This window comes from Choloepus didactylus, chromosome 19, assembly GCF_015220235.1.
Source record: "Choloepus didactylus isolate mChoDid1 chromosome 19, mChoDid1.pri, whole genome shotgun sequence".
Lineage (NCBI taxonomy): Eukaryota > Metazoa > Chordata > Mammalia > Pilosa > Megalonychidae > Choloepus > Choloepus didactylus.
Window position 1 is genome coordinate 24,638,282 of NC_051325.1, and position 25,184 is coordinate 24,663,465.

The window sequence follows — 25,184 nt, forward strand, 5'->3', positions numbered from 1 at the left end:
TAGGTTTGTATAATCTCTATCACTCTAAGTTTGCTAGTTCTTTCCCCTGCAAATTCAAATCTGCTGTTAAGCCCCCTAGTGAGTTTTTAAAATGTCAGTTATCGTACTTTTTAACTCCAGAATTTCGATTTGTTTTTTTAAAATAATTTCTCTTTATTGATATTCTCTATTTCATATGACATTGTCATCATTATACATTCCTCTACTTCTTTAATCATGGTTTCCTTTAGTTCTGTGAACATGCTTATAATGGCTATTTTGAAGACTTTTTCTGATAGATCCAACATCCAGTAACTCTCACTGTTAATTTGTTATCTGCTTTTTTCTGGTGTATGGGTCATCATCCTTGGTGTTTCTTTTCATGCTTAATATTTTTTTGTTGGAAACTGGGCACAGACCAAGCAATAAAATAGTTATTACAAATGAGAATTTAATTTTTTCCATGTTAAATTCCCATAAGTTAAAAATAACTCACGCTCAAAATTTTAAAGAACAATAAAAAACATATTCTAACTGAGTGCAGAAGGAATGATAGAACACCACCGTTTTGGCTCCATAATGAAATAATGGATCTAGGCAATGATAAAAAAAAATAATAATTCATGTTCAATACAGTGCAGACTTGCTTTTATAAAATAGCTCAGACAGAAAACTGTTACTGTTCCTTATGTTGCTGTTCTTAATATTTTAATGGTTTTAAAGTGCCTTTCAGATATTTTAGGAAGATCTTTTAGGAAAAACAGAATTGCAAATAATAAATTCTTATTGCATTAAACTTTGAACACTAATTTTTTCACTTTAATTACTTTTAAAATTATCCTTATGTAGGAATGCCCTCTGGTGATGCAGAAAGATGAATCCAATATACTGATCTAGTAAATTTGTATTCTAGTTGCCATTAGTTACATCGTTGTTTGAATCTAGAAGCCATCCAGTCATGACACAAAGCCAAGATAGTAGATGTAGGTGATGGCAGGAAATAATAACATTTAGATATTTGTCTCCACCACATTATAATTTCCTTTCATTGTCATCGCAGCAATTCATTCACCATTCATTCCCTATGGAGAGTTTTGAATTGAACAATTTTATGTATCATCTCCTATGCAAAAGGATATTTATTCTTTGGCTCTTTAGTTTAACAGATCATTATCAAGCACCTATTACATCTCAAGCGCTGGTTTAAACACTGGGGATGCAACAGTGAACAAAACAAATGAAGTCTCTATTCTCTTGGAGTTCATGTACTAGTGGGGGAAAACAGATGCATACAAACAAGAAAATACAAAAATCAGGGAGTGATAGTGCTACAAAGAAAAATAAACCATAGTAAGGGTTACATGGAGTGTTGGAGGGAGGTACTAGTTCACGTAAGTTGGCTAGAGAAGGTGTCTCTGAGAAGAAGTGAGAGATTGGGTCCAGTCAGTGGTGAGGGAAATGTATTTCTAGCAGAGGGAATAGTATAATAAAGATTCTGAGGCATACCCATCCTTGGCAGGTCAATAAAACAGAAGGAGGCTACGGTGGCTGAAATAGTATGTGTGTTTCATCATGATGGTAAGAGAGGGCTGCCTCACATAGGGTCTTGAAAATCATGCTAAAGTCTTTGGCTTTTACTCTGAATGAGATGGGAGGACATTGGAGGGGTTTGAGCAGAGGAATGACAGCATTTTACTCAGGCTTTAAAAGGATGCTTTGGCTGATCTATGTAGAATAAGACAACAAATGTGGAAATAGTGAGGGAGGTCAGGGAGTGATTGCAAAAGAGAAAGTGGGAGAAACACCCTGACTTCTCCCTTGCTCCCACCCTCCAGACTCTTGGAAGTGCCTCTCACTGGCTGAAGCCAATTGGAAACAAGTGGACACAGGAGCCTGGGAAACAGCCTATGGGACTCAGCCCTCTGAAATACACAGCACAGCGGGGGGCAGGAGAGGAATGGATTGGAGGCCAAATTGGCCAAACTCTGGCAAGAGACCTTTAAAAGAAAGGAAATTTATAATTTATCATTATAGATGCCAAAGAAAAACAAATGGGAAGGCCTAGTTGAAAGTGATTCCCCTTCATGCTTCTCAACTTTGGCTGCACATAAGAATCAACTGAGGAGCTTTGATTGCCCAGCCTGAAACCCATGCTGCACCCAGACTAATTATATCAGAATCTTTATGGGTGGGATTTAGACATTGGCACTTTTGAAAGCTGCCAGGAGAGTCCAACAAGCAATCCAGGGTAAGAATCCCTACTTTAGAAAAAGTGATTAGGGTAGATAATATTTTATATAGTTTACTATGAGGAATTATAATAATGGAAAGCATTCTTTTTCTACTAACCTTGTGTTGTAGTAGCAAAATAAATGGGCTAAGAGGAGAAAGGAAGGATACAAGGACAGACAAGGAAACGTCACAAATGGGTTGGTTTTTCATAGAGAGAATAGCATTTTAGAAAGACATCCGAGAGGTGAGCAAAATATTGAGTTGGCAGTCTTGATCAGAGGACCACTGGATATTGTAGAGAGAGCCACAAAAGACAAAAAGAGGAAGAACTGGGAAAAAGATTGCATTCTTTTGACACTAAAATGGAGAGGATCCGGGAGTAAAATAGAACCATTAGAAGTGGAGTTCCAGTCACTAAACTCAGTGCACCTGCTACTTCTGGTTGCCTGGCAACAGGAGCCCTCGCTTCATGCTAATGATAGTTTAATTGAGGAAAACCACATGCATATGCAGTAAAGAATAATTAGAGATGAAGTCACACCTGGCCCAGGGAGCGTCCTTTGGGGAAGGCCAGGTAGGAGTTCGGGAGGGATTTGTGTGAGAGATTATGAAGAGGATGGATTGTGTTTATGTGTGAAAGTGGGAAGTTGAGACTTTTGTAATGTTTGGTGATGGACAGTTAATTAGCCATGTAATTCTTTTCCATTTGTCTCTTGATGTCCATGCAAGTTTCACCTGGGAATGGGAAAACCAGGCAGCAGGGGCTTGGCTGGCTTTCTACTAATTTTAGATGCAGGAAAAAATAAAAATTTACAAAGATCACCCTGCCTTTCTTGGAATAAGCAAATGCCATTTTGTTTTAAGTAGTTATCCTGCCTTTCCAGTTGCTAAAATATTTACACCTGTTTTGACAATTTCTGATATTGGGAAAAGTGTTTTCACAAAGTATCTTCATATTTGAAGATACTTACAAGCATTTTAATATTTTGGGAAAGAAATTTAAATAATATATTTTACTGTTTAAACAGTTTCATTTCTAGTGGTTACAGCAGAAAACAAAATGTATGATGTTTTAAAAGACTGTTTCTCAAACTTTAGAATAAGAATCACCTGGGAATCTTGTTAAATTTTAGATTCTGCTAGTCTGAGGTGAGACCTGAGATTCTGCATTTCTAACAGACTCCCAGATGATGCTGTTTCTGCTGGTTTAAGGACAATACTTTGAGTAGCAATATTTTAATTCATTATATTAGTTACCAATAAATATAATTGGTAATCAGGTAGTAAAATGCTGACCAAACCCAGATTATTCATTTCAAGATCTTTTACATTGGTAGAAAACAACTTTTATCAAATTTATTTTCCTTTTATAAATTGCAAAAGAAATGCATTGTGGTAAAAAAGAAAAATTCAATAATTATAGAAATCTATGGAGTAAAAGTAAAAATCCTTCTTCATTTTAATGTTCTGGAACAGATAATAGTTATTAAAAATTTGGTAGACATTACCTATAAAATCATTAAATTTTGGAATATATGAGGGTACAAATGGTTAGATCTTTGACTATCTTTTCAAGTTCTTCAATAATACTGGTTTTCAAACATATCTTTAAAATCAATGAGCAAACAGTAAAAAATACCCATAAGACTCTCTTATAGCTTTACTTTTTAATATTTCTCCATTTTCACTTGAGAAGATTTATGCTGCATTGTTGGGGACAATTAAGGTAGCATATATAATATTCACCTTCAGCGATACCGGTAACATGCAACATGGCCGCCAGGGCTGATGCAAGAACAGCCTAAGCTATAATTAGCCTTCTTCAAGGAAGTAACGGTAGTTCGCGCCAAAAGCTCTAACTGTACTTCTGCCGCCCACCCTAGCAACAGCAGCCACCAATCCTAGGCCGCCACCCGTCCTTACTAGCCGCTCCCTCTACCTTAGAGCATATATACCCTGCCTCTTCAATAAAATTTTGCAGCTTGATCAGAAACCTGTCTTGCTGTCATTCCTCGTGTCTCTTGTCCCATACCATTCTTCCCTCGCAGGAGTCAGAGCCTCGGTTGATCGTCCCGCGGGCCGGGACACTGCATGAGAAACCAGCCCCCATATCCAATGGTTTACAACAGCATTTGTCCTCTCACCTGAGTTCTGCAGGTTGGCTGCTGCTTGTCTCATCAAGAATAATCTTGGCTGGGCAGTTCTACGTCAGACTCCTTATGCCAAAATTGAAGTTTCCGGCTGGAGTTGGATTTAGTCTGTTCCACATGTCATTCTGGATCCTAGGTTAAAGGGGAAGGAGTATCAGCTAGTGGGGCACGTTCTTCTCATGGAGGATCAGGATTGCCAACAGGTCAAGCCCAACATGCAGTCTTATGTCATGTCTGCTAATCTTATTCTTCAAAGCAAGTTACATGGCCAAGCCCAGAATCGAGGGGTGGAGCTTGGTCCACTCCAGGCATGTCAGAGTTGTGCATTTATAATTTTATTAACAGGAAGTTAAGAATTGAGCAAAGTTTAACATCTACAATACCACTGAGGGTATTTCCCTTCTAGCCTCACTTTTGTGTTCCATCCAGTCTTCTATCCCCAGTGAAATCCTATGCATTCAAGTTTTCATACCTTGTCATCCGGCTTTTCCATCAGAAATCATGAGATGGAGAAAAAGAGGGGCAAACCCCCTCTCATCTTTAAGTGACCCCACCTTGGTGATGGTCCAGGAAAGTGACTGGTAAAAGGGGAGTGAAAAAGTCCCCAGTGGTTGCCAGGTGTTCATCCTAGGATCAGCTGAGTGGCTGTTACTTCATATTCATAGTTCAGTGAGGTCCTTGGTTTATAAGCCAGAACAATAAACACATTGGCTTATTTCTCCATTTTTTCTATGGTAATAGCAAAAGGGATTTTCATTAAGGGGATCCAATGCCAGTTTGATCGTTTTGTCTGCAAGATTTAATAAGTAATCTCAGTTTTCAAGCTAATTTTAATTGCCTCCCACCCTTTACTAATTAACTGTATGTTCTCCCTTTCACCTAGATGACAGAAGGAGGTGGTTGCTATCGTTTTTCTCTGGGCTGAAAGACTTGGCCCTTGCAAAATCAACTCAGAGTCTACAGCAGAAGCCACTGACACCCCAATCTAAATCCCCTCAGCTCTGTTCTGAATTCGCTGCAGCTGTAGGATACACTGATCACTTCCCATCTTAACCACTCACACCTCTCTGCTCTCTGCCTGGGGGCTTTTTGGAACTAGGGGAGCTTATTCCACCTGCACGCAGGGCGGCCTAGAAGTGCTGTGGATTTAATGCCCCGCAGCAGCCTTCAACCAATGAGGGACTGGAGCCTGTGCGTAAACACCCCACTCCGGTTCCCGGGTCACTCAGCAGGACACATGAGCTCAGAGGGTCTCCAGAAAGACTTGTGTGGCATGTCTTCCTTTCCCTATCTCACTTCCCCACTCCCTCACAGTGCCTCCTGGGATCACCTCCCAAATCAACTACTTTTACCCCAGTCCTTCTCTCAGGGTCAGCTTTTGGAGGACCCCAAACTAAGGCAGGTTATGAACAGAAAAAGCTGAGGGCTTTCTCTAAAATGCACCAAATCCAGAGCACCTAAAGCTGTAAAAGTAACTTTATTGATATGAAAGTAAAAAATGATGGCAGATGGCACTGCTCTGTCAGAGCTGGCAGGTTACAATAAGTGGCAGCCAAATACCAAAAACATGAATAAAAGAAAAACTCTCAGGTGGTGGTCTGCCTTGAAAGCATAGAGAAGGTAGAAGTTGGTCCTAAGTGAGGGCAGTGCTTTCAATGCCCTGGGCTTCTTCCTCTCCCCAATTAGTTTCACAAGGTCCTTTCTCTCTAAGTATTTGAGGGAAAGTAGCAGGTGTGGGTGCCCCCTTTTCCTGAATATCACCCAGAAGGGATGGGTATGGTCCTGTGTTCACCAGAGCAGACAGATTTGCAGATTCTTACGATTCTAAGAGTTGTTGTCAGACCCCTCTTGTACCCTAGCTCACATCCTCTTGGCTCACCTTTTTTATAGCAACCATCTCTGTGACGGTGTCCCCTGACAGCACCTTGTGTCAGCTGCAGCATTCATCTCTTGCTTTTTGCCTTGGGACTTCTCTGTTGCCATCTCTTAAGATGCCTGTGGGAAACCACTCAGCTACTCTGAGGCATGTATGATCCTCAAGTACAGGATAGTTAACACCCTTTGGGGCAACTCAATCAATGGGAATAGAAAGCTGATGGATAATTACTCCTCTTATTCCTTCTGGTGGAAAGTTCTGAGGTGTGGTCTACACAGCATCTCAGAGAGCCCCCCTGAAGGTTGTGGCCCATTTGCCGCCAGCTTGATAACACACTTCCTCTGTTTCAATCTTTCTAGTATCCCACTCCAGTTCTTTGAGATCACTGTCCAAAAAAACTTCCTGCATGCACACCTTGTCCCCAGCTCTGCTTACAGAAGGAGTCCACAGTGCTACTAGGTCCTCATTCTAGCATGACTAGCTTCCCCTATTTCTCCTTTCCCAATGGCTCCTCATACACCATCCCAACTCAACACCATCATGGTCTCCTATTGGCTTAAAATGAACAAAGGTATCTTAGTTTTCTGGCTGATAGAACAAATACCATAGAAGGGGTTGGCTTAAACAACGAGAATTTATTGGTTAGTGGTTTTGAGGCCAGGAGAAGTTCAAGATCAAAGAGTCAGCAAGGGCATGCTCTCTTCCTGAAGGCTGTGGCCTTCTTAGATTGCTGGCAATCCTTAGATTCCTTAGATTCTTGGTTTTTCCATTCCATGGCAATGCACACAGCAGTGTCTTCTTTATCTTCGTGGTTCCATTGACTTCCAGCTTCTGTTTCCTCCCTGTGGCTTTCTCTTCCCATGTCCAATTTCACTTGCATATAAAGACTTCAGCCATATTGGATTATGGCCCACCCTCATTGAGTTTGGGCACACCTTAACTAATAACATCTTAAAGGTTTTATTTAAAAATGGGTTCATACCAGGGGTTGGAACGTGAACATGCCTTTTTTGGGGTACATGATTCAATCCCCAACAAAAGGTTTAAAACCAATTTTTGGTTTAAAATGAAGAATTATGCTGCTAACTGCTTTTAAGATAATAATCATTTGTAAAGATATGAACATATGTTTATAATTCTAACTTCTTAATGTTCTTGGTGGATTTCTGGGGACTCTGATAAGCTTTTCCAATCCTTAGCTGATCACCTTCTTTCATTAATTTCTGCTTTTCTCAGAATATGCAGTATTTATACCTATGGCTATGGATGTGGGGATTTATTGATTCAGAAAAGTGTTGATATTCATGGCACTTGGCTAGGCAGTTTGTATCAGGAATGCGAAGTAGGTGAGATGCAGTTGCTAAAATTTAAGGATAATATAATCTAAGGATGAAATATGAACTACTTTACAGATAACCAAAGCAAGTAAGAAAATACAGAAAACACTAAGTATCACAAATAAACTATTGAACAGTATTTTGATGGAGAGAGAAATAACTTCTAGTCAAAATGTCAAACTGTTGTTCAGATGTGTAGGTAAGGATGTTCCACTTGAACCAGGCTGAGATCAGAAAAATGAGGCCAGTCTTTGCCACAGTAGCAGAAGTGCTGATGCTTGGTTGGCTAAGGTGTTTTAAAGAAACATTTTATAATTTAATTCTTGAGAACATTTTGGTGTCTCTACATACTTTGAACTCCAAAGGCATTTCAACAAGTTTTAATACTATGTTATTGAATAGGGTGTTTAGTCTCTTCAAGGTTGAGCTTTTACAGTAATGAGATTCAGATTTTTCTGGGGTTATACATGCATTTTGAAGCATTATAATCTTCCATGCCTCCTGGGTATTTGTGCTCATTTATGAGACTGTCATTGTTTTTCATGTGTAGATGGCAATTTGAATGACCTAGAAAGAACAAAACATTAAAAATAATGATCACATAATTCATGCCATCCCTAATTAACGATATTTTATTTTCCAAGAGCTACAAGTGCTATATTACTCATAACAGTCTGTTCACATATTATTTATGTCACACAATTAGATGTTTGTTAGCTTGAAACACTTAAGCAAATTCTGTTTCTTTAAATTGAAAAAGATATCAGGGTCTATTTGGTCTGTGAGTTAATGGAGCTTATTAAGTCCATTGTTCAAACATCACACAACTTATAATAGTCATGTCATCAAAGGGAAATATTTAATTTGTATATCTATATTTTAATTAGGGAGGCTTTAATTTTATTTTTAAATCTATAGGGCTTCTTGGGTTATTTATGAAACTATGCTGAGTTACTTAATCTTTCTAGATTGCATTCATATTCTGTATGCGTGTAAATGAGTTGCTCAGCTAGTTGAGGTCTAAAGCTTTGCTACTCAAAGTGGGTCTTTGATTTTTAAAAAGCTTTTAGGAAAGAAAAGCACTTGATTTAGGAATGACGGAAAATGAGGAGATGAATATGCTGAGCCAGGGCCAAGATTCAAATAATTTAGCCAGTCCTCATTTTTAATGGAAAGTAGAGTCAGATATTGAAAGAGCTATAGACCATTTTTATCTTTAAGGATATCAGTATATTAAAAAATGAAGAAATAACCAACCTGGGTTAATCATTTTAGTATATTTTCAATGTTTATTTTTAACAATCCGAGTTGTAAGATCTTTCAACCTTTTAGCTTCCTGCTACGACTATGCAGGGGACCCTGCAAGCCTTTGGGGTCTTCCCAGGCACAGTGGAGTTGACACATCACACTGATTTGCTCGCAAAGGAAAGTGATTGAATAGCCAGCGGAGGCAGAGATGAAAATCAGGGGGATGATATTTATGGATTGTTCAGGAAATGAGAAAAGTTAGAGAGTGTAAACAAAAGTTTAGGAGGGGGCAATCTAGTTTTCTATTTGGTTTGTGAAAATGTAACTAAGATGCATGGGGGTGAACATTTGATTAGGGACCTTTGACCAGGGTCTGGAAGTCTGTTTACTGTTCAAGCTGATATTGCCTTCCTTTGTCAGAAAAGTCAGCACAGCTGGGAGAGGTAAAAGATAACAGTGCCGTGTTACTACCTCTGCTGGGAACTAGGGAAGTTAGTTACAGGGGACTTTTACAAAGATTAACACAGTGATCCTATCATCAAAGCTGGGAACCCAGAGACCCAGTTGCAGGGGCTCTTTCAAATGCACATGTAACCTGTGTGGAAATCACATCAGGAATCCAAATTTGGGGCCTGCTGTAAATGTGAGGTCAGGCCCTTGCCCCTCACCCGCCCCTTGAGAGAGGCCCTGAGGAGAGAACCTCATTATTTCCTCCACCCTTGAGAAAGAGTCACACCCGAGTGAAAGCAGTGAGTTCAGCAAACCATTCAGGTTCATACTGGGCAATGTTTGCCAGTATTGGTTTCCATATTTGTTATGCTCATGAGACAAATTTTATCCCACTGTTCTGAAGTAATAAATGAAAATATAAGTGAAATGAAAGGAAACATTTTTACCTGGATGGAAAAGCTAAGAGCAATATTCTATACAAACCTTCAGATTTTTCTTTAACATGAGTTATAAGATGACCTTCTTGGCACTCATGATGGTGATATGAAGAAGTGATGGATGCATGAAATCGCCTCATCTTTTAAAACATTTGCCTATGCTACTTTTGTATCTCTAGCATAGTGCCTAACAAATGCAGGTATCTCATAAATAACTGTTGATTGGAAAGATAAATAAATGATGCAATCTGGGGGTAGGGTGGAGATCATTTCATTAGCTATCCAAAGGGAATAAAAATTGTTAGGTTTGGGCCCTGTCACCCCCACCCCCACCCCAGGAACCCTGCAGGTCTTCAATAAGCCACCTCCCCACCCTTAGAAATCCGGAATGTTGAAAATTTTAAACTTTCCTGCTCCCAGCCCTGCTCTCAAACCAGCCAATGGAAACTTGCCAGCTACCCCCTTTCCCAAAAGCAGCCACTGAGAAACTGCCATACCTAGACCTGCCAGCATCCCCTTCCCTGGACAAAGAACTTCCCGCCATCCATCCTTTATAAGCCCTACTGTTCCCTTGGCTTGAGGCTGTCACCATTTTCTAAGGCTTCAGCCTGCCTGCGCACGGCCGAGCAATAAAACTCCTTTTGATCAAGCTTTCGTCTCTTCTCTTCTTGATTGAAAAACCTAACAAAAATCTCTGTTGAAATAGGTTATTGTGCCAGTTTGAATGTATTATGTCCCCCAAAACATCATTATCTTTGATGCAAGCTTGTGTGGGCAGATATATTAGTGTTGATTAGATTGCAATTCTTTGATTAGGTGTTTCCATGGAGATGTGCACCACCCAATTGTAGGTGATAACTCTGATTAGGTAATTCCATGGAGGTGTGGCCCTGCCCATCAGGGTGGGTGTTAAATGGGTCACTGGAGTCATATAAAGGAATTCACAGAGGGACTCAGAGCAACTGAGAGTGACATCTTGAAGAAGAGCTGCAGCTAAGAGAGGACAAAATGCCCCAAGAGTAACATTTTGGGGAACACCATTTTGAAACGCCACCTGGGAGCAAGCATGTGCCAGCCATTTGCCTTCCCAGCTAATAGAGGTTTTCCGGACACCAGTGGCCATCCTCCAGTGAAGGTACCCTATTGTTGAGGCCTTACTTTGGACACTTTATGGCCTTAAGACTGTAACTTTGTAACCACATAAACCTCCTTTATAAAAGCCAATTGATTTCTGGTATTTTGGAAAATGGCAGCATTAGCAAACCAGAACAGTTATTAAAATATTATTTTAAGCATAGCATTCTTATAGTATATTCCTTATTTCTATTGTATATCAAGGAACCCTGCATTAGATATTGTACCAGTTTGAATGTATTATGTCCCCCAAAATGCCATTATCTTTGATGTAATCTTGTGTGGGCAGATGTATCAGTGTTGATTAGATTGTGATTCTTTGAGTGTTTCCATGGAGATGCGCCCCACCCAACTGTGGGTGATGACTCTGATTGGATAACTTCCATAGAGATGTGGCCCCACCCGCTCAGCATGGGCCTTGATTAGTTTACTAGAGCACTATATAAGCTCAGACAGAAGGAGCGAGCTTGCTACAGCCAAGAGGGACACTTCGAAGAACGTACAGGAGCTGAGAGAGGACATGCAGTTTACAGAGACATTTTGGAGACAGCCTTTGAAAGCAGACTTTTGCTCTGGAGAAGCTAAGAGAGGACAAATGCCCCAAGAGCAACTGAGAGTGACATTTTGGAGAGAAGCTGAAGCCTAGAGGGGAACGTCCTGGGAGAAAGCCATTTTGAAACCAGAACTCTGGAGCAGACGCCAGCCAAGTGCCTTCCCAGCCAACAGAGGTTTTCCAGACGCCATTGGCCAAACTTCAGTGAAGGTACCCGATTGTTGATGCCTTACTTTGGACACTTTATGGCCTAAAGACTGTAACTGTGTAACCAAATAAACCCCCTTTATAAAAGCCAATCCATTTCTGGTATTTTGCACCCCGGCAGCATTAGCAAACTAGAACAGATACATGGCCAAAAGATTAGTATGGTGATGGTGATGACTCATTCTTTTCCAACATTAAATGCTTCTGTTTCTCTTGTTATTTATTTGAAACCAAAAATGTGGTCATATAAACCCATGTGCTTATAAAATGGGGTGGACTGGGGTATTTACATTGTGACGCATTTCAATCAAGTCTAATGAGAAAATCTAATTTAAACTCTTAAAGAGAATAGTTATTCTCTTTACCACCTTGATGCATTGAAAATATTTCAATGGACTAAAAATTCAGTGTATACCTAGCAAAGTTATTATTGCAATCCAAAATTGAACACAGGGATCAAAGTTTGGAATGTGAATAAATTCCAGTTTAATCTAAAAAATTTAAGTATTTAATTTCTAATGCATTTATCTAGTATTAAAAAAAAACCTGTAATATGCGTGATGCTGCTGATTTCTAGAACAATGAAATATGGGCCTGATTCTTGAAGAGCCTGTAGGTTAGTGAGAAAAGATAGGGGTATAAACACAGTCACAGTACAAAATCAGTGTTTTGGGGTATATCCAAAACAATAAGAACTCACAGTAGTGGTGGGAATTTATTCTGTCTGGGGTAATCAGGAAAGACTTCACAGGAAAGGTGGTATTTTAGTTTGAACTTAAATTTTGTTTTTTTTTTTGTTGTTTTTTGTTTTAGTTTGAAAAGGAAGCAAAGAAGAGAGGAAATGATGAGAATGAAGAAATGTCTTGCCAAAGGGAAAAAGCAAGGGCAAAGGCAGGTAGGAATTTAAAAAACATGGTGTCACAGCACACGCCCCATGCAATAACTGGAAATAGGATACAAATCATGGGTTGTTCTTCAGTGTCAAGTTAATTGACAGGCAGGCCATATGGTATCCACTTGGCTCATTTAAAATGTACTTCCAAAGGGTAGCAATACAACAAATTGTATTTCAACTAACTTGCCTTTTCCTGAATGAGGAATCTGCTCTTTCTAACCCCCTGTTGTAAATGGAAACAAATAGGTTTGCATCAGTAACTATTGCATTTGTTTAATATGAATGTTCAAAAACAGTAAGTAAGAGGGGACTGGAATTATTGCAGCCACAATTGCCCAGCCGAGACCCAAGCGGAACAGTCATCGTCAGAATGTCGGGCAAAGACCGAATTGAGATCTTTTCCTCGCCAATGGCACAGACCAACATGAAGGCTCGATTAAAAGGAGCACAGACAGGTCGAAACCTCCTGAAGAAAAAATCTGATGCCTTGACTCTTCGATTTTGACAGATCCTAAAGAAGATAACAGTGACTCAAATGCTGATGGGCAAAGGGATAAGAGAAGCTGCCTTTTCACTTGCTGAGGCCAAGTTCACAGCTGGAGACTTCAGCACCACAGTTATCCAAAATGTGAATAAAGCCCAAGTGAAGATTCGTGCAAAGAAATAATGTAGCAGGAGTTACCTTGCCAGTGTTTGAACATTACCGTGAAGGAACTGACAGTTTTGAACTGACTGGTTTAGCCAGAGGTGGGGAACAGCTGGCTAGGTTAAAGAGAAATTATGCCAAAGCAGTGGAACTACTGGTGGAACGAGCTTCGGTGCAGACTTCCTTTGTTACTTTGGATGAAGCTATTAAGATAACCAACAGGTGTGTACATGCCATTGAACATGTCATCATTCCTCAGATTGCACGTACCCTTGCTTATATCATCACAGAGCTGGATGAGAGAGAGCAAGAAGAGTTCTATAGGTTAAAGAAAATACAGGAGAAGAAAATGATTCTCAAGGAAAAATCTGAGAAGGATTTGGAACAGCAGAGAGCAGCTGGGGAGGTGATGGAGCCAGCTAATCTTCTGGCTGAAGAGAAGGATGAGGCTCTTCTTTTTGAATAGTCTTTCCTGCTCTGGTCCTTTCAGAAGCCCTAATACTGGCTCCATTTTAATTCATGGTGTATAAGTCTGGTATTGTGTGGCTATGTACTTTTTGGCCTAAAAGTTTCACTAGTGGTAAAATTTCCCTGGGCATCAGTTTATTGGATTACTTTTGCAGAATCACATTTCAGTAAACATTTATCACAGATAGGAGATTTGTAGAACCTGCCCAGGAACTTATAGAATTTACTAAGCAGTAGTGTCACCCTGCTCATTTACATCCGTGTTACAGGTGGTCTGCTTAACAAGCATATTAAGAAATAATCCTTAGGAAACATCAGTGGTCTCAGGCCAACAACTGCATATGAACCCTTTGTGGCTACTCACTTGCAAACCTTGATGCTGTTGGCTGATTTGCGGCATCATCTGTTTTTACCGTGGTACTTCTCTCCTCAAGCTTTATGAATACCTTCACTTACTTTTCCTTGCATGGCAGTTCTCTATCCTCGTCTGTCATGAGAGTTCTGCCAATTTAAATGTGACTGTGGTACAAACAGAGTAAAATGATGGGTTTAAAAATTAAAAAATAAAAAACAATAGTAAGTATGAAATGAAATTACTTCAATGCTCCATTATGATCAATAGTCCTCATTTGGATTTTTTCCCCAAAAATAAATCTAAGTAAATATTGAAAAAATGTGGCATAGCTTTAAAAAAATAAGAAAGTCTAGGTGACTGGCTGATGGGGTCCTTGGGGAAGCGTATTAAAGATGAGTTTGAAATGATAACCCCTCCAACCATGGACAGGTGCATTGTTAGCAAGGACTTGCTTTCTTTCCCCTTCGCTGTCTTACCCTTCCTGCTCATTCCCCATTAGCTGCCTCCTCCTTTAGCCTGGACCTATTGGTCCAACCCTTGCTTCCAGATGAACCTTGCCCCAGCTGGTCTCCAGTTCCTTTTCTTCCAATTACCAACCACCACCAAGACCAAGGCCAAGCCTCGTGGTCTCCAACTGTGCACCCTGCCCACAGACATCTCATTTTTCCTTTATTTTTTTTGCCATTTGCTTTAATACAGAGAAATACATCATGATAATGCCCACTAAACCCTGAGGATTTTTAAACAATAAATTATGGATATGATTTTAAAATTTGAACAATTTAAAAAGGGATGAAATGAAAAGTGAAATTTTCTCCTTCCCTTACAGGTGTCTTCCCCCAAAGAGGTAAATGTTGTCATCAATTTCTCGTGATTCTTTCTGGGAAAACTAAATTATAAATATGCTACATTCTCTCACTCTCTCTCATCCCTTTTGTGTGTGACACAGAAATTTTACATGATACTATACACATTTCTGCACCTTGATATTTTTTACTTAATATATATTGGAAGCATGCTTTGGTCTATTTAATGGCCATATACAGTTATATATTTAACAAGTGTACAACCATTTGTTTTGCGATCCTGTTGACAAACATTATATTGTTTTCAGCTTTTTTCCCATTAAAAACAATCCTGCTGCGAGCATTCTCATCCTTGGTGAGTGCTTTTGGGTGTCTCTCGACTATAGTCTGTGGATATGTTGGTGAGATTGCTGGGTCAAAGGAGGCAGGAAGTTTTAATTTTGATGCATATTGTCAAATTGCTCTCCAGAAAGGCTGCCTCAGCCAAACTCCCATGCTTTTGTTAGTCTTGGATGGCATCAAACTCCTTTGTGCTTCACAATCTGACAGGTGAAAAATCATTTCATCATTGTTTTGATGATTATTTCTGTACTTATGAAGGAGATTGAAGATGTTTGTGTACATTTTTGGCCATTTGTGTTTCTTTTTCTGCTAATTGCCTGTACCACTCCTGTGGCCATATTTTCCACTGGATTGTCTTTTTTCGTAATGATTTATTATGTAGGCATTCTTTGTAAATTAAGGAGAGTAGCTCTCTGCAATTATTTTCTGTTTGCAAATATTTTCCCTTTTTTCTTTTGACCATGTTTACAGTATTTTAAAATTTTATATAGTTGTTTCTTTTAGGTTTCTAATTTTGGATTGATTAAACAGGCTTTCCACTCCAGACTTTTCATAAAATCACTGCCATAAGTCAGGTTCCCCAGGAAACGAGTTCTGAGACTGTGATTCTGGTACAGGATGTTTTCTGGTAGTGTTCTTGGGAACAGCACCCATTGGCAAGTGAGGGAAGCAAGACTGGGTAGAGGAAGAAATTGGCTTATGGTGCAGCCACTGCAAAGGGCTCCACCAATCAATCCCACTAGGTGCTCTGAAGCTAGAATGACCCCTGAAAAATGCCCTAAATTGAGGGCCGGGCATGTGTAGCCATCTATGGATCAAGCATTGGCCGTGAGTTTCTCCTGGCAAGGGGGTATGTTCTTGGGCAAAGCAGCTCCCGTCAGCCAAATGCAATTCCTAGAGGGATTGGTGCTCCTCAGCCTTTATTTTTTTCACCCATATTGTTTCCTAGTATTTTTATGGTTTCGTGTGTGTGTGTGTGTGTTTGTGTGTGTGTGTGTGTGTGTGTTTCAATAGTTGCTGCTTCAGGGATTTATTTTATCTAAGAATTCAAATTTGAACTGGGCAAATTTTCACAGGAAAAAGAGTAGAAAAACCCAGCTCTAGCTATCCCATGGCTGCCATGACACGAGGAGGCATCTATAGGGTTAATCTGGTTGGAAAACATTCTACTGAATTTCTTTACACAACTGATCATTATTTCAGGGACATTAAAGCAAGAGTACCTGTGACAAAAACTTATGGGGTTTCCGCCTCCTCGGGGAATAAATGCCACATCGGGAATTTAGTCCTGAATTTAACCCCTGTTTTATGATCACATTATTAGGAAAAGGGTTATGGTACTAGTTAGGGAATTAGCTTTCACATAACTTTATTAATTCTATCATTTCTTGGGTCAAGCCCATGAATTCTGTTTTCTCCAACAATCTTCAATATTGCCCAAATTTTCAAAGGAATTTGTAGTTTGCAAAATAAATTCTTTGGATGGTTTTATTTAACCTCTTGTCTGTTTTTGGTTTTTCCCCATTTTCCAATTTTAATTCTGTGTTTCCTTCCTTTTGTTGGTTAGGTTAATCAGTAAATCACCTAGTTTATTATTATTTTGCCCTTAACTACTGGCTTTTCAATTTTTCCCCCCACTTTTTTGGTTTTCTAATTCATTAAATTTGCTTTGATCTTTATTACTTCTTCCTTTCCTTAGGTTTATTTTGTTATTATTTCCTAACTTTTGCTTTTGAGTAGCTAATTCTTTTGTTTTCATTCTTTTCTGTTAGTTATGTAGATATGTAAGACTGCATTTTTCTCTGCTCTTAATGTTTATTGTTTTAATTATAATCATTTTCTAAATACCCTGTAATTACAGTTTTGTGTGCTTATTTGATCCCGGATACTTTATGGGAGGAAAATTATACATTTCTGGGTGGTTGCAATTTTTTTCTCCACAATTTTGGTTATTTTTCATGTGTGTCTGTGTGTGTGAGTGTGTGTGTGTGCATCTAAAATGTAGTCTGTACTATTTCTATTTTTGTTCTAATATATCACCAATTTTTTTGTAAATATGAGTGGTTAAAATGAAGCATATTCTCTGTTATCAGGATATAGCGTTTAATATATATTTATTACTTTAGTTTCAGTGATTCTGTTGAAACTTCAAATTCTTACATATCTATATCCTTATCTCTATATCTATATCAATATACGTAATACATATACATTTTCCCCCTTTGGCTTGGTCTGACATGGAGTAATAAGTGTAATTTAAATTCTCACACAACTATTTTGTTTCTGTCATATTTTCCTAGCATTTTTTGTAGCTTATTGTGTTGATTTGGATATATTAGGTCCCCCCCAAAAGCCATATTCTTAATGCAACCTTGTGGGGGCAAATTTATTAATCTTTTTGATTAGAGTGTGACCTCTTGATTGAATGTTTCTGTGGAGATCCCACCCATTCAGGGTAGGTCTTGATTAGTTCACTGGAATACTTAAGAGAGTTCCAGGCCAAGACATTTGCTGATGCTGATGCTTGGAGACATTTGGAGATGCAGACAGAAGGAGCTCAGAGTAGCTGAGAGAGAGACTTTTGGAGAGATGCTTGGGAGCTGACAGAGATGCTCAGAGATGCTTGGAGATGTGGACAGAAGGGCATTTGGAGATACCAAGCTAAAGATGAACAGGAGCTGAGAGAGGAGCTGAAATAAAACCCATGACCAGCAGATGCCAGCCACATGCCTTCCCAGCTGACAGAGGTGTTCCAGACGCCATCGGCCTTTCTTCAGTGAGGGAATCCTCTTGTTGATGCCTTAGTTTGGACACTTTCATGGCTGTAGAACTATACATTTGTAACTTAATAAATCCCCTTTATAAAAGCCAATCCATTCTTGTGTTTTGTGTAACAGCAGCATTAGCAAACTGGAACACATGTTCATGAATTTTTTTTTTGACTATGTTATGACTGTTTACATTTTTTGCTATCTTATTTAGGTATATTCATGTTATGGATTAGTTCATTTTTATATGTTTGTCTCTTTAAATTTCTGTTCCTTGAATTTGAACTTCTCTGACACTAACATCATATCCTCCACTATCTTTCTATTTATATTTTCCTTGTCTGGATTTGTTCATTCTTTAAAGTATAGCCTTTAAGAGTCTCTTTATACTAGCTGAGTTTTATACAATTTATATTTGTGCTGTTTTATCCAATCTGGTATACTATTTTATTAATTTTAACAGATTTTGTATATTGACATCTTTTAACCCTAAGCTATCAAATCATGTTGTGAATTGGTTTCAATTTACCTAAGAACCTACAGCACTTATTTGTAAGCGTGTATGGCTTGGTAGGGCTTAACAATATTGAATACTTCACTATGAAAAGCTAACTCATCAACAGGGATATTTCATCCCTGACCCCACAGTTACTAGAGGGAAACACAAACCAAATGATCACAGACTGACAGAGATCATCCAGATGATGGGGAGCATAGGGCAGAATTTTTCAGGTCTGGTTGCACATTAAAATCACCTGGGATATTTTTAAAACTCCCACGCCACTTTTTTTTTCTCGGCCGCCAACATGCCTTCTAGATTGAGAAAGACCCGGAAACTCCAGGGCCACGTGAGCCATGGCCACCGCCGTATCCGCAAACACTGGAAGCATCCGGGAGGCCAGGGTAATGCTGGTGGCATGAATCACCACGGGATCAACTTCGACAAATATCATCCAGGTTACTTTGGGAAGGTTGGTATGAGACATTATCACTTGAAGAGGAACCAGAGCTTCTGTCCAGCTGTCAACCTGGATAAATTGTGGACCTTAGTCAGTGAGCAGATACAGGTAAATGCTGCTAAAAACAAGACTGGAGTTGCTCCCATCATTGATGTGGTACGATCGGGCTACTACAAAGTTCTGGGGAAGGGAAAGCTCCCAAAGCAGCCTGTCATCGTGAAGGCCAAATTCTTCAGCAGAAGAGCTGAGGAGAAGATCAAGGGTGTGGGGGGAGCCTGTGTCCTCGTGGCTTGAAGCCATGTGGAGGGAGGTTCATTAAATGCTAACAAATGCTTTTCCCTTGTGGTCTGAGTGTAGACTCTTTGATCTGAGTGTAGACTCTGAGCATAGTCAGCATCAGGAACCCACCTTAACCAGGTTTTAAGAAGAAATGTGGAGGCCTTAGCTAATCAGCAAACTTGAACCTTACTTTCATTTATAAAATGAGAATGATACCTCTTGATAAAATTTTAGATGAACACCTGTTTGCATTATTTACACTGGGTGGGAGAATGTATAGCCTCATCTATTTCTTGGGGATTGAGACAGTTTTGATGGGTTTGAGGCAGTTCTATAGAGCTAAATTCCTGATCCTAAGGGTTGCATCCTGGGTTCCTTACCTTGGACTGAACCATTCTAGACCATTCTAGTTATAACTAGAATCTAGAATTAGTAGTATTTCTTACAGTCAAAATGGTAAGGAGAAAATATGGAAATCCTGAAGGCCAGAAACTGAGTCAGGTTTGATAGGGTCTATTTCTTCCTGTTGAAGCCAAACTATAATGACCAATGCTCCTGTGCAATAAAACCTACAGAGAGTGGCCTTTCCTGAAGACAAATTCTAGTTTTTACCACAGAATGAAAGAATTTGCTTATAATACCCCAAATAGCAATTTCTCAGCTTCAGTTATTTAAATGTTTATTCTCCATTGGCCTCTTATTTACAAAATCAATAAGTACAATAAAATAAGGCCTTGAGAATATATATGTATATGATTAAGCCATTATGTCTGTCCAGTTTCAAATAATTTAAAAGCATATTTGAATGATTCTGGGTAAGAACATTCTCTTAAGATAAATATTTGGATAAAAATTAAAAAAAAAAAAACCTAAAAAAAAAAAAAACAAAAAAAACCTCCCATGCCAGGGACTTACCCTGGGCAAAAAACAATTATGTTTTCAAAAGCTCCCTCAGTCAGGGTTGAGATAGGGCATATATGTTTTATGCAATTTTAAAAAATATTTTGGATAGTATACCTATACAGATATCCCATGAAGTCCATCATCCTATAACCTAGTTTTTATTATAAGGCAAAAAAAAAAAAAAAAAAAAAAAACCTACATTAGTTAGTACATTACTTATACATATCAGAAATTAAATCAATTTTTTCAGGATTATAATGCATTAACTTTTAGAAAAGGCTGTCTTCTGAGGGACAAAGATGATTTACAATGCACATCAATTGGATAACCTAGATTAATTTGCTCATTCAAAACACACGATATTGAAAATGACTAAAATTGCAGTTGGCAAACTCTGAGGTTTTATTGAAAGTTTGACTTTTGAAAAAGTGTTAAAAATTTCATCTAACCAGTTGATTACTTTGGGTGAGGTTTCAAATTCTAGTCTGCAGATACTTTTGAAATGAACCAAAATGGAAATCCTTTCGACATCAAAGTCTAAGTATTGCATGTCTTTGTTTTGACCTTAAAATAATAAAATATTAATCCGGGAAAGGCTACTGATATTATTTGCACCATGTATTTGTTTTATGGATGAGCAAATTGAGATCCTGAAGGAAAGGTAGCCTGAGTAATGGATATTGAGTACTAAAGAGATGACTTGTTTGCACAGAAAACTAAAATGCATGGCTTTTTGATGTTTGGACAGCCTGTCTGAACTCATAGGGTAATTGATACCTGTGGGATACAGGTGTGCACATGGTGTCTTACACTAATTGTGAGCAGGAGGTGCAATGGGGACATAGGGATAAATTATGAGTCTCCAAGAAATTTTACTCCAAAAGTTTTCCCCTTGACCCTATAACTGCTCCTGAAAACTGTCACCTTGTCCCATGGGAGCTCCCACATCCTGTGCACCCCCAGGTATTAGCTGAACACTTGGGGAGATGTTGAAATATCCTCTGTGTAAATTACCATCTTGGCTGACCAGGTTTCATAGTAGGCTTCATATTTTTAACCCATTTATTTCTGTAAAAATTACAGGATGTTAGAGCTGAAGAAGTCTTAGAAACCATCAAATCCACTCCCCTTTTCTCTTCAAATGGGGCATCGGAGATCTAGGAAGGCAGTGACTTGCCACAAATAAATTGCCAGTAAGCAGTGCAGTCAAAGATCCTAATTGGACTAACAAATCCCAAAGCTTATATATTGTCAAAATTGTCACCAGAAGTAGAAACCAAAAAAGGGACAATAGGTATGCCTTTTAGGACTAAAGTCCCCTCCTTGCCTTGCAGCTTCTGAGAGCTTGCTCCCTGTTGAGCCATCCACAAAGGGAGAAAATCTTCGCTTGCAGCACTCTTAACTCCCCCAAAGCTGTTAAGGAAATTACGGAGATCCTGGCTGTCAGGCAGCCCCAGTGCCCTTTAGCTGGTCCCACTGTCACCAGAAAAGATGGCTGAGCTCTTCCCCAATTTTCTCCACTCCTAGCTGTCTTTCATGAAAGGAACTTCATTCCCAGAAGATAAGTATTGCTTGCTAATGGAGGTATTGTCGTTTCGGCGTTCACAAAATCTTTTATTGACAAGATTGCCTATTTTCCAAAATGCTCAAATTCACCGGACCTTCCAAATAACAACATCCACTGGTAAATTATTGGACATCTGTGAGAGTCATTTGAGGTTGAATTAAATTTTTGATGTGCTGCAAAATTAGGTCAGTGCATTAACATTACATTTTAATAGTTATTAATGTGCTAATAAAATGCTGTTCTTCAGTGCAAATTGGCAACATGCCCAGACTTGAGGAAGCCTCGAAGACATGCATTTCAAAATTCATGATTAGCAAATATGTACAAGAAGTCAGAAAAGACAAATTAAGAATCCTCTATTAAAGTACACAATAAGCCCTAGATTTATCTTACTAGTTATCGTCTTAAATGGGGCCTCTTTGCATTGATAAAGGCAGCTTTGTTCAATGCTTTTAGTAGCAAGTAGAAAATTCCTGAGGAGAGGAACTCATCTTTCTTCTTAGAATTTGTGATTCCAGTAGAGTTATTGTACTTTGTCAATTGTTTTCTGGGTGGCTTAGAGAAAAAAAATAAAAAAATAAAAAAAAAGGACAAAGAGATGGGAGCTATGGAGGCTCAATTGCTATTGGATAGCATAAAGAACTTAACAACGGGTGCCTTGTGAGGTAATAAAACAGTGTCTTCTGAAAAGTGCTTAAGAAGGAACTGGAAAACCATCTGTCAGGGCTAATATACAAAATATTTCTTATTTAGATGAAAGGTATACTCAATGTCTCCCAAGGTCCTTTTGAATTTTAAGGCTGTGCTGCTTTGTCTACAATATAGATCCAAGAGTATTCTGCTTGAAGAGCTGGTAAGTCAGAAGTCTTAGAAATGAATTCTCACCTAACAGAATTTAGAGCTTAGCAGAACTCAATTGAAGTTTCCAGAATCATTACAGCTTTGGATGCAAAAAGGACCTCAAGTGGAGCTACCAGAACCTGGCAGGATATGTAAATACCCTATAGGGCCAGCAGGTACTCAGAAGGCAAGTGTAAAACAGAATCCTTTGTGGTGGAAGTTGAGGACCAGCCTCAAAAGATAGTATGTACATATAAATATATATGATTTCCTTTCGTATCAAATCATTTACCGTTGATCCTAATCCTTTACCTTAGGAACACATAGAAAATCACCTAGGACAGTGGCAAAGCCCACACCAGAAATCTTTGTTGGATAGTCTAAGGTGCGGTCAGGTGGTAGTAATTGGGAGCAGTAGCTTGAGATGTGATTCAGGTGTGCAGCCCAACGCCCACCAGCTGGGATTCAAGTGTTACTTTACCTATAGACAAACATGATTTTTTAGTTTACCTGGAAAAATACTTTTAAAAAAGTCAAAATGTTAAAAGTCCACAAAGCTGTGGCGACAAAATAGAAGGGGAAGGGCTTGGTTTTAGGAAGTGGTAATAACAACTGCTAAAATTGAAGCAATTTAAGAACTTGCTGCAAACCAACCAGATACTGTTCCTAAGAAAAATGTATGTATAGATCATTAAATGTATGGATTTATACTGCACAAACCTAAATACTGGGCACCTATGGTGGCCATTTATCCAACAAAAATGGAGGCAAAACTGATCTATTCGCCTCCACTGACCCAAAGCAGCAGAACAGAACAAGGGACCAGGGAATTCTGAATAAATCTAGTGTCAGATTTTGAAGTCATTGTTAGATGACAGTGAAATTTTCCCTTTACAATCTATAGTGTTCCTTGGACACTAAACCGAAATGGGATTAAGTCTCCTTTCTGCAAGTTTCACATGCTCTGAGATTTTTTTTTCCTCCAAGAACCATTCTGAAAATACACTGTTCATTCAAGAATAATTACTGATTTCCTTGGCCTAATGCAGTCAAGGAAAAAAAAAAAAAAAAAAAAAACAAAACCCACAATTGGCCAAAACGTCCATTTCCTCAAACTTTCTTTTCTCTCAGGTATTTTAGCCAAACTGCTAGGGAAGACTGAAACAGAAGGTTCAATTTCTGCTCTGTGTCTAACCAATTCTTGAGAGGGAAAATAACACAGGTGGGACTACCTTATTTATCAGGTAAATTGGACTTTTAGCTGAAAACAAAAACCGTGTTTGTAAAGAGGCTGCCAACTCTTTTTTTTAAAAAATGGTAGGCAGTGGGAAAAAGCATTTGTTTATTTTTCTCCTCTCACCTTGAGTAACATGTTGCTTAGATTATCCCAGTTCCAAGAGGGAGAATTAAAGCTGATTAGACCCTGCTTACCTTAAGAAGAACCTCTCGGTGGCGTGGGTGCAGTTTCCTGCAATTCTCTCAGTCTTCACGTGTCTCTTCCACTGCAGAGAATACCTTGCTCTTCAGAAGACAGAACCGCTTTCCTCAGGCAATAAGATGTTTCTCTTAGGGCTGGAAGATGGACAGGCAGCGTTCTGCTCACTTTCTCTGTGTTGCCGGCAAATGGCTTCCCAGTAGCCTTGCTAGAATCCAGTGCCCAGTTTCTGCCCTTGTCGAAGTCAAAGTTTTTTTTCAAACCTCCTTTGACTATATAGAAAAGGACTGAGATGAAAATACCTGTGGCTGCTAGCAAGTAAATAGCATATAGGGTAGCAAAAATGGCCAAAGCAAGGGTGAGATCCACAGCGAAAATGACCAGCTTTGCCAACATGTCTGCATTCCCTCCTTCTTCAGAGAAGATATTTTAAGAAGTCCGGCACTTACGTGCAATTATGTCTTTGTGAAATGTGGGCAGAAAAAGGACATTTCTAAACATGCTAAAGTGTTGTAATTCCTCTTACGTACCTACCATGAGTGTTTGTATAATGCAACTGTTGGTGTCCCAACTGGTACAAAACTGTGGCTAAGGGTAAAGCATGGGGTATTGCTTCAACACCATAGTGGAAAGAAATCCAAGGATTTATTTTCTCCCTTAATCATGTAACTGATTCACTAGGATTATAATTTCCAAGGAGCTGGAACACTCTAATATGTGTTTATAATATGCAAGACTCTTATGGAAATCTGGCATTTCTTGGAAAATTAAACTGTGCCAGTCCAGTGTGAAAGGAAAATAAAGCAATTTTCAAATATGCAAAGACTCAGAAAGAAAGTTTACCTCTCTTGCCTGTGTTGAAAGGAAATTACCAGAGGATTTATTCCAATAAAATGTCTCCTTTATTGAAGAAGAATACATGGCATCTAAGAAACTGTGATCTTAACCAATAAAGCAATGAAATCAAATCCCAGAATCACACGTTGACAGCAGACATACAAAGTAATACATTCAAATTAGCAAAGGAAGTTAGTGGGTTACAGAGAGTTTTTAAGAAGACACTCACTTTCCTATATTAAATAGTAGGATAAAAAGTACGATGATCTAAAAATAAAATGGGAAGGATATTTCTTAGTTAACAAGGTAAATTAGAAGGTAATACGAAAATCCAAAAAAAACACAAAGTTGAATAATGAAGCTACAGCCCTCAAATGAAGCATACTCAACCAAAGCATGATTCTAAGAAATTGATAGGATATGAGAAATGGGAATCTATTTGCCCTTAATACTCAGAATGTTTTTATTCAAGTAGCACCTG

The 25,184-nt window shown here is 38.8% G+C and overlaps 1 protein-coding gene and 1 pseudogene across 1 annotated transcript; both read left to right on the forward strand.

Moving 5' to 3' along the window:
- Nucleotides 1–12,575: 12,575 nt before the first annotated feature.
- Nucleotides 12,576–13,610, forward strand: LOC119515806 (annotated as a pseudogene).
- A 5,079-nt stretch (nt 13,611–18,689) lies between these two features.
- On the forward strand, nt 18,690–19,161 carry LOC119515807 (60S ribosomal protein L27a-like). The gene has a single exon (XM_037811993.1). It carries the CDS (start codon nt 18,690–18,692, stop codon nt 19,134–19,136), a length of 447 nt encoding a protein of 148 aa, XP_037667921.1. The 3' UTR covers nt 19,137–19,161.
- Nucleotides 19,162–25,184: the final 6,023 nt, after the last annotated feature.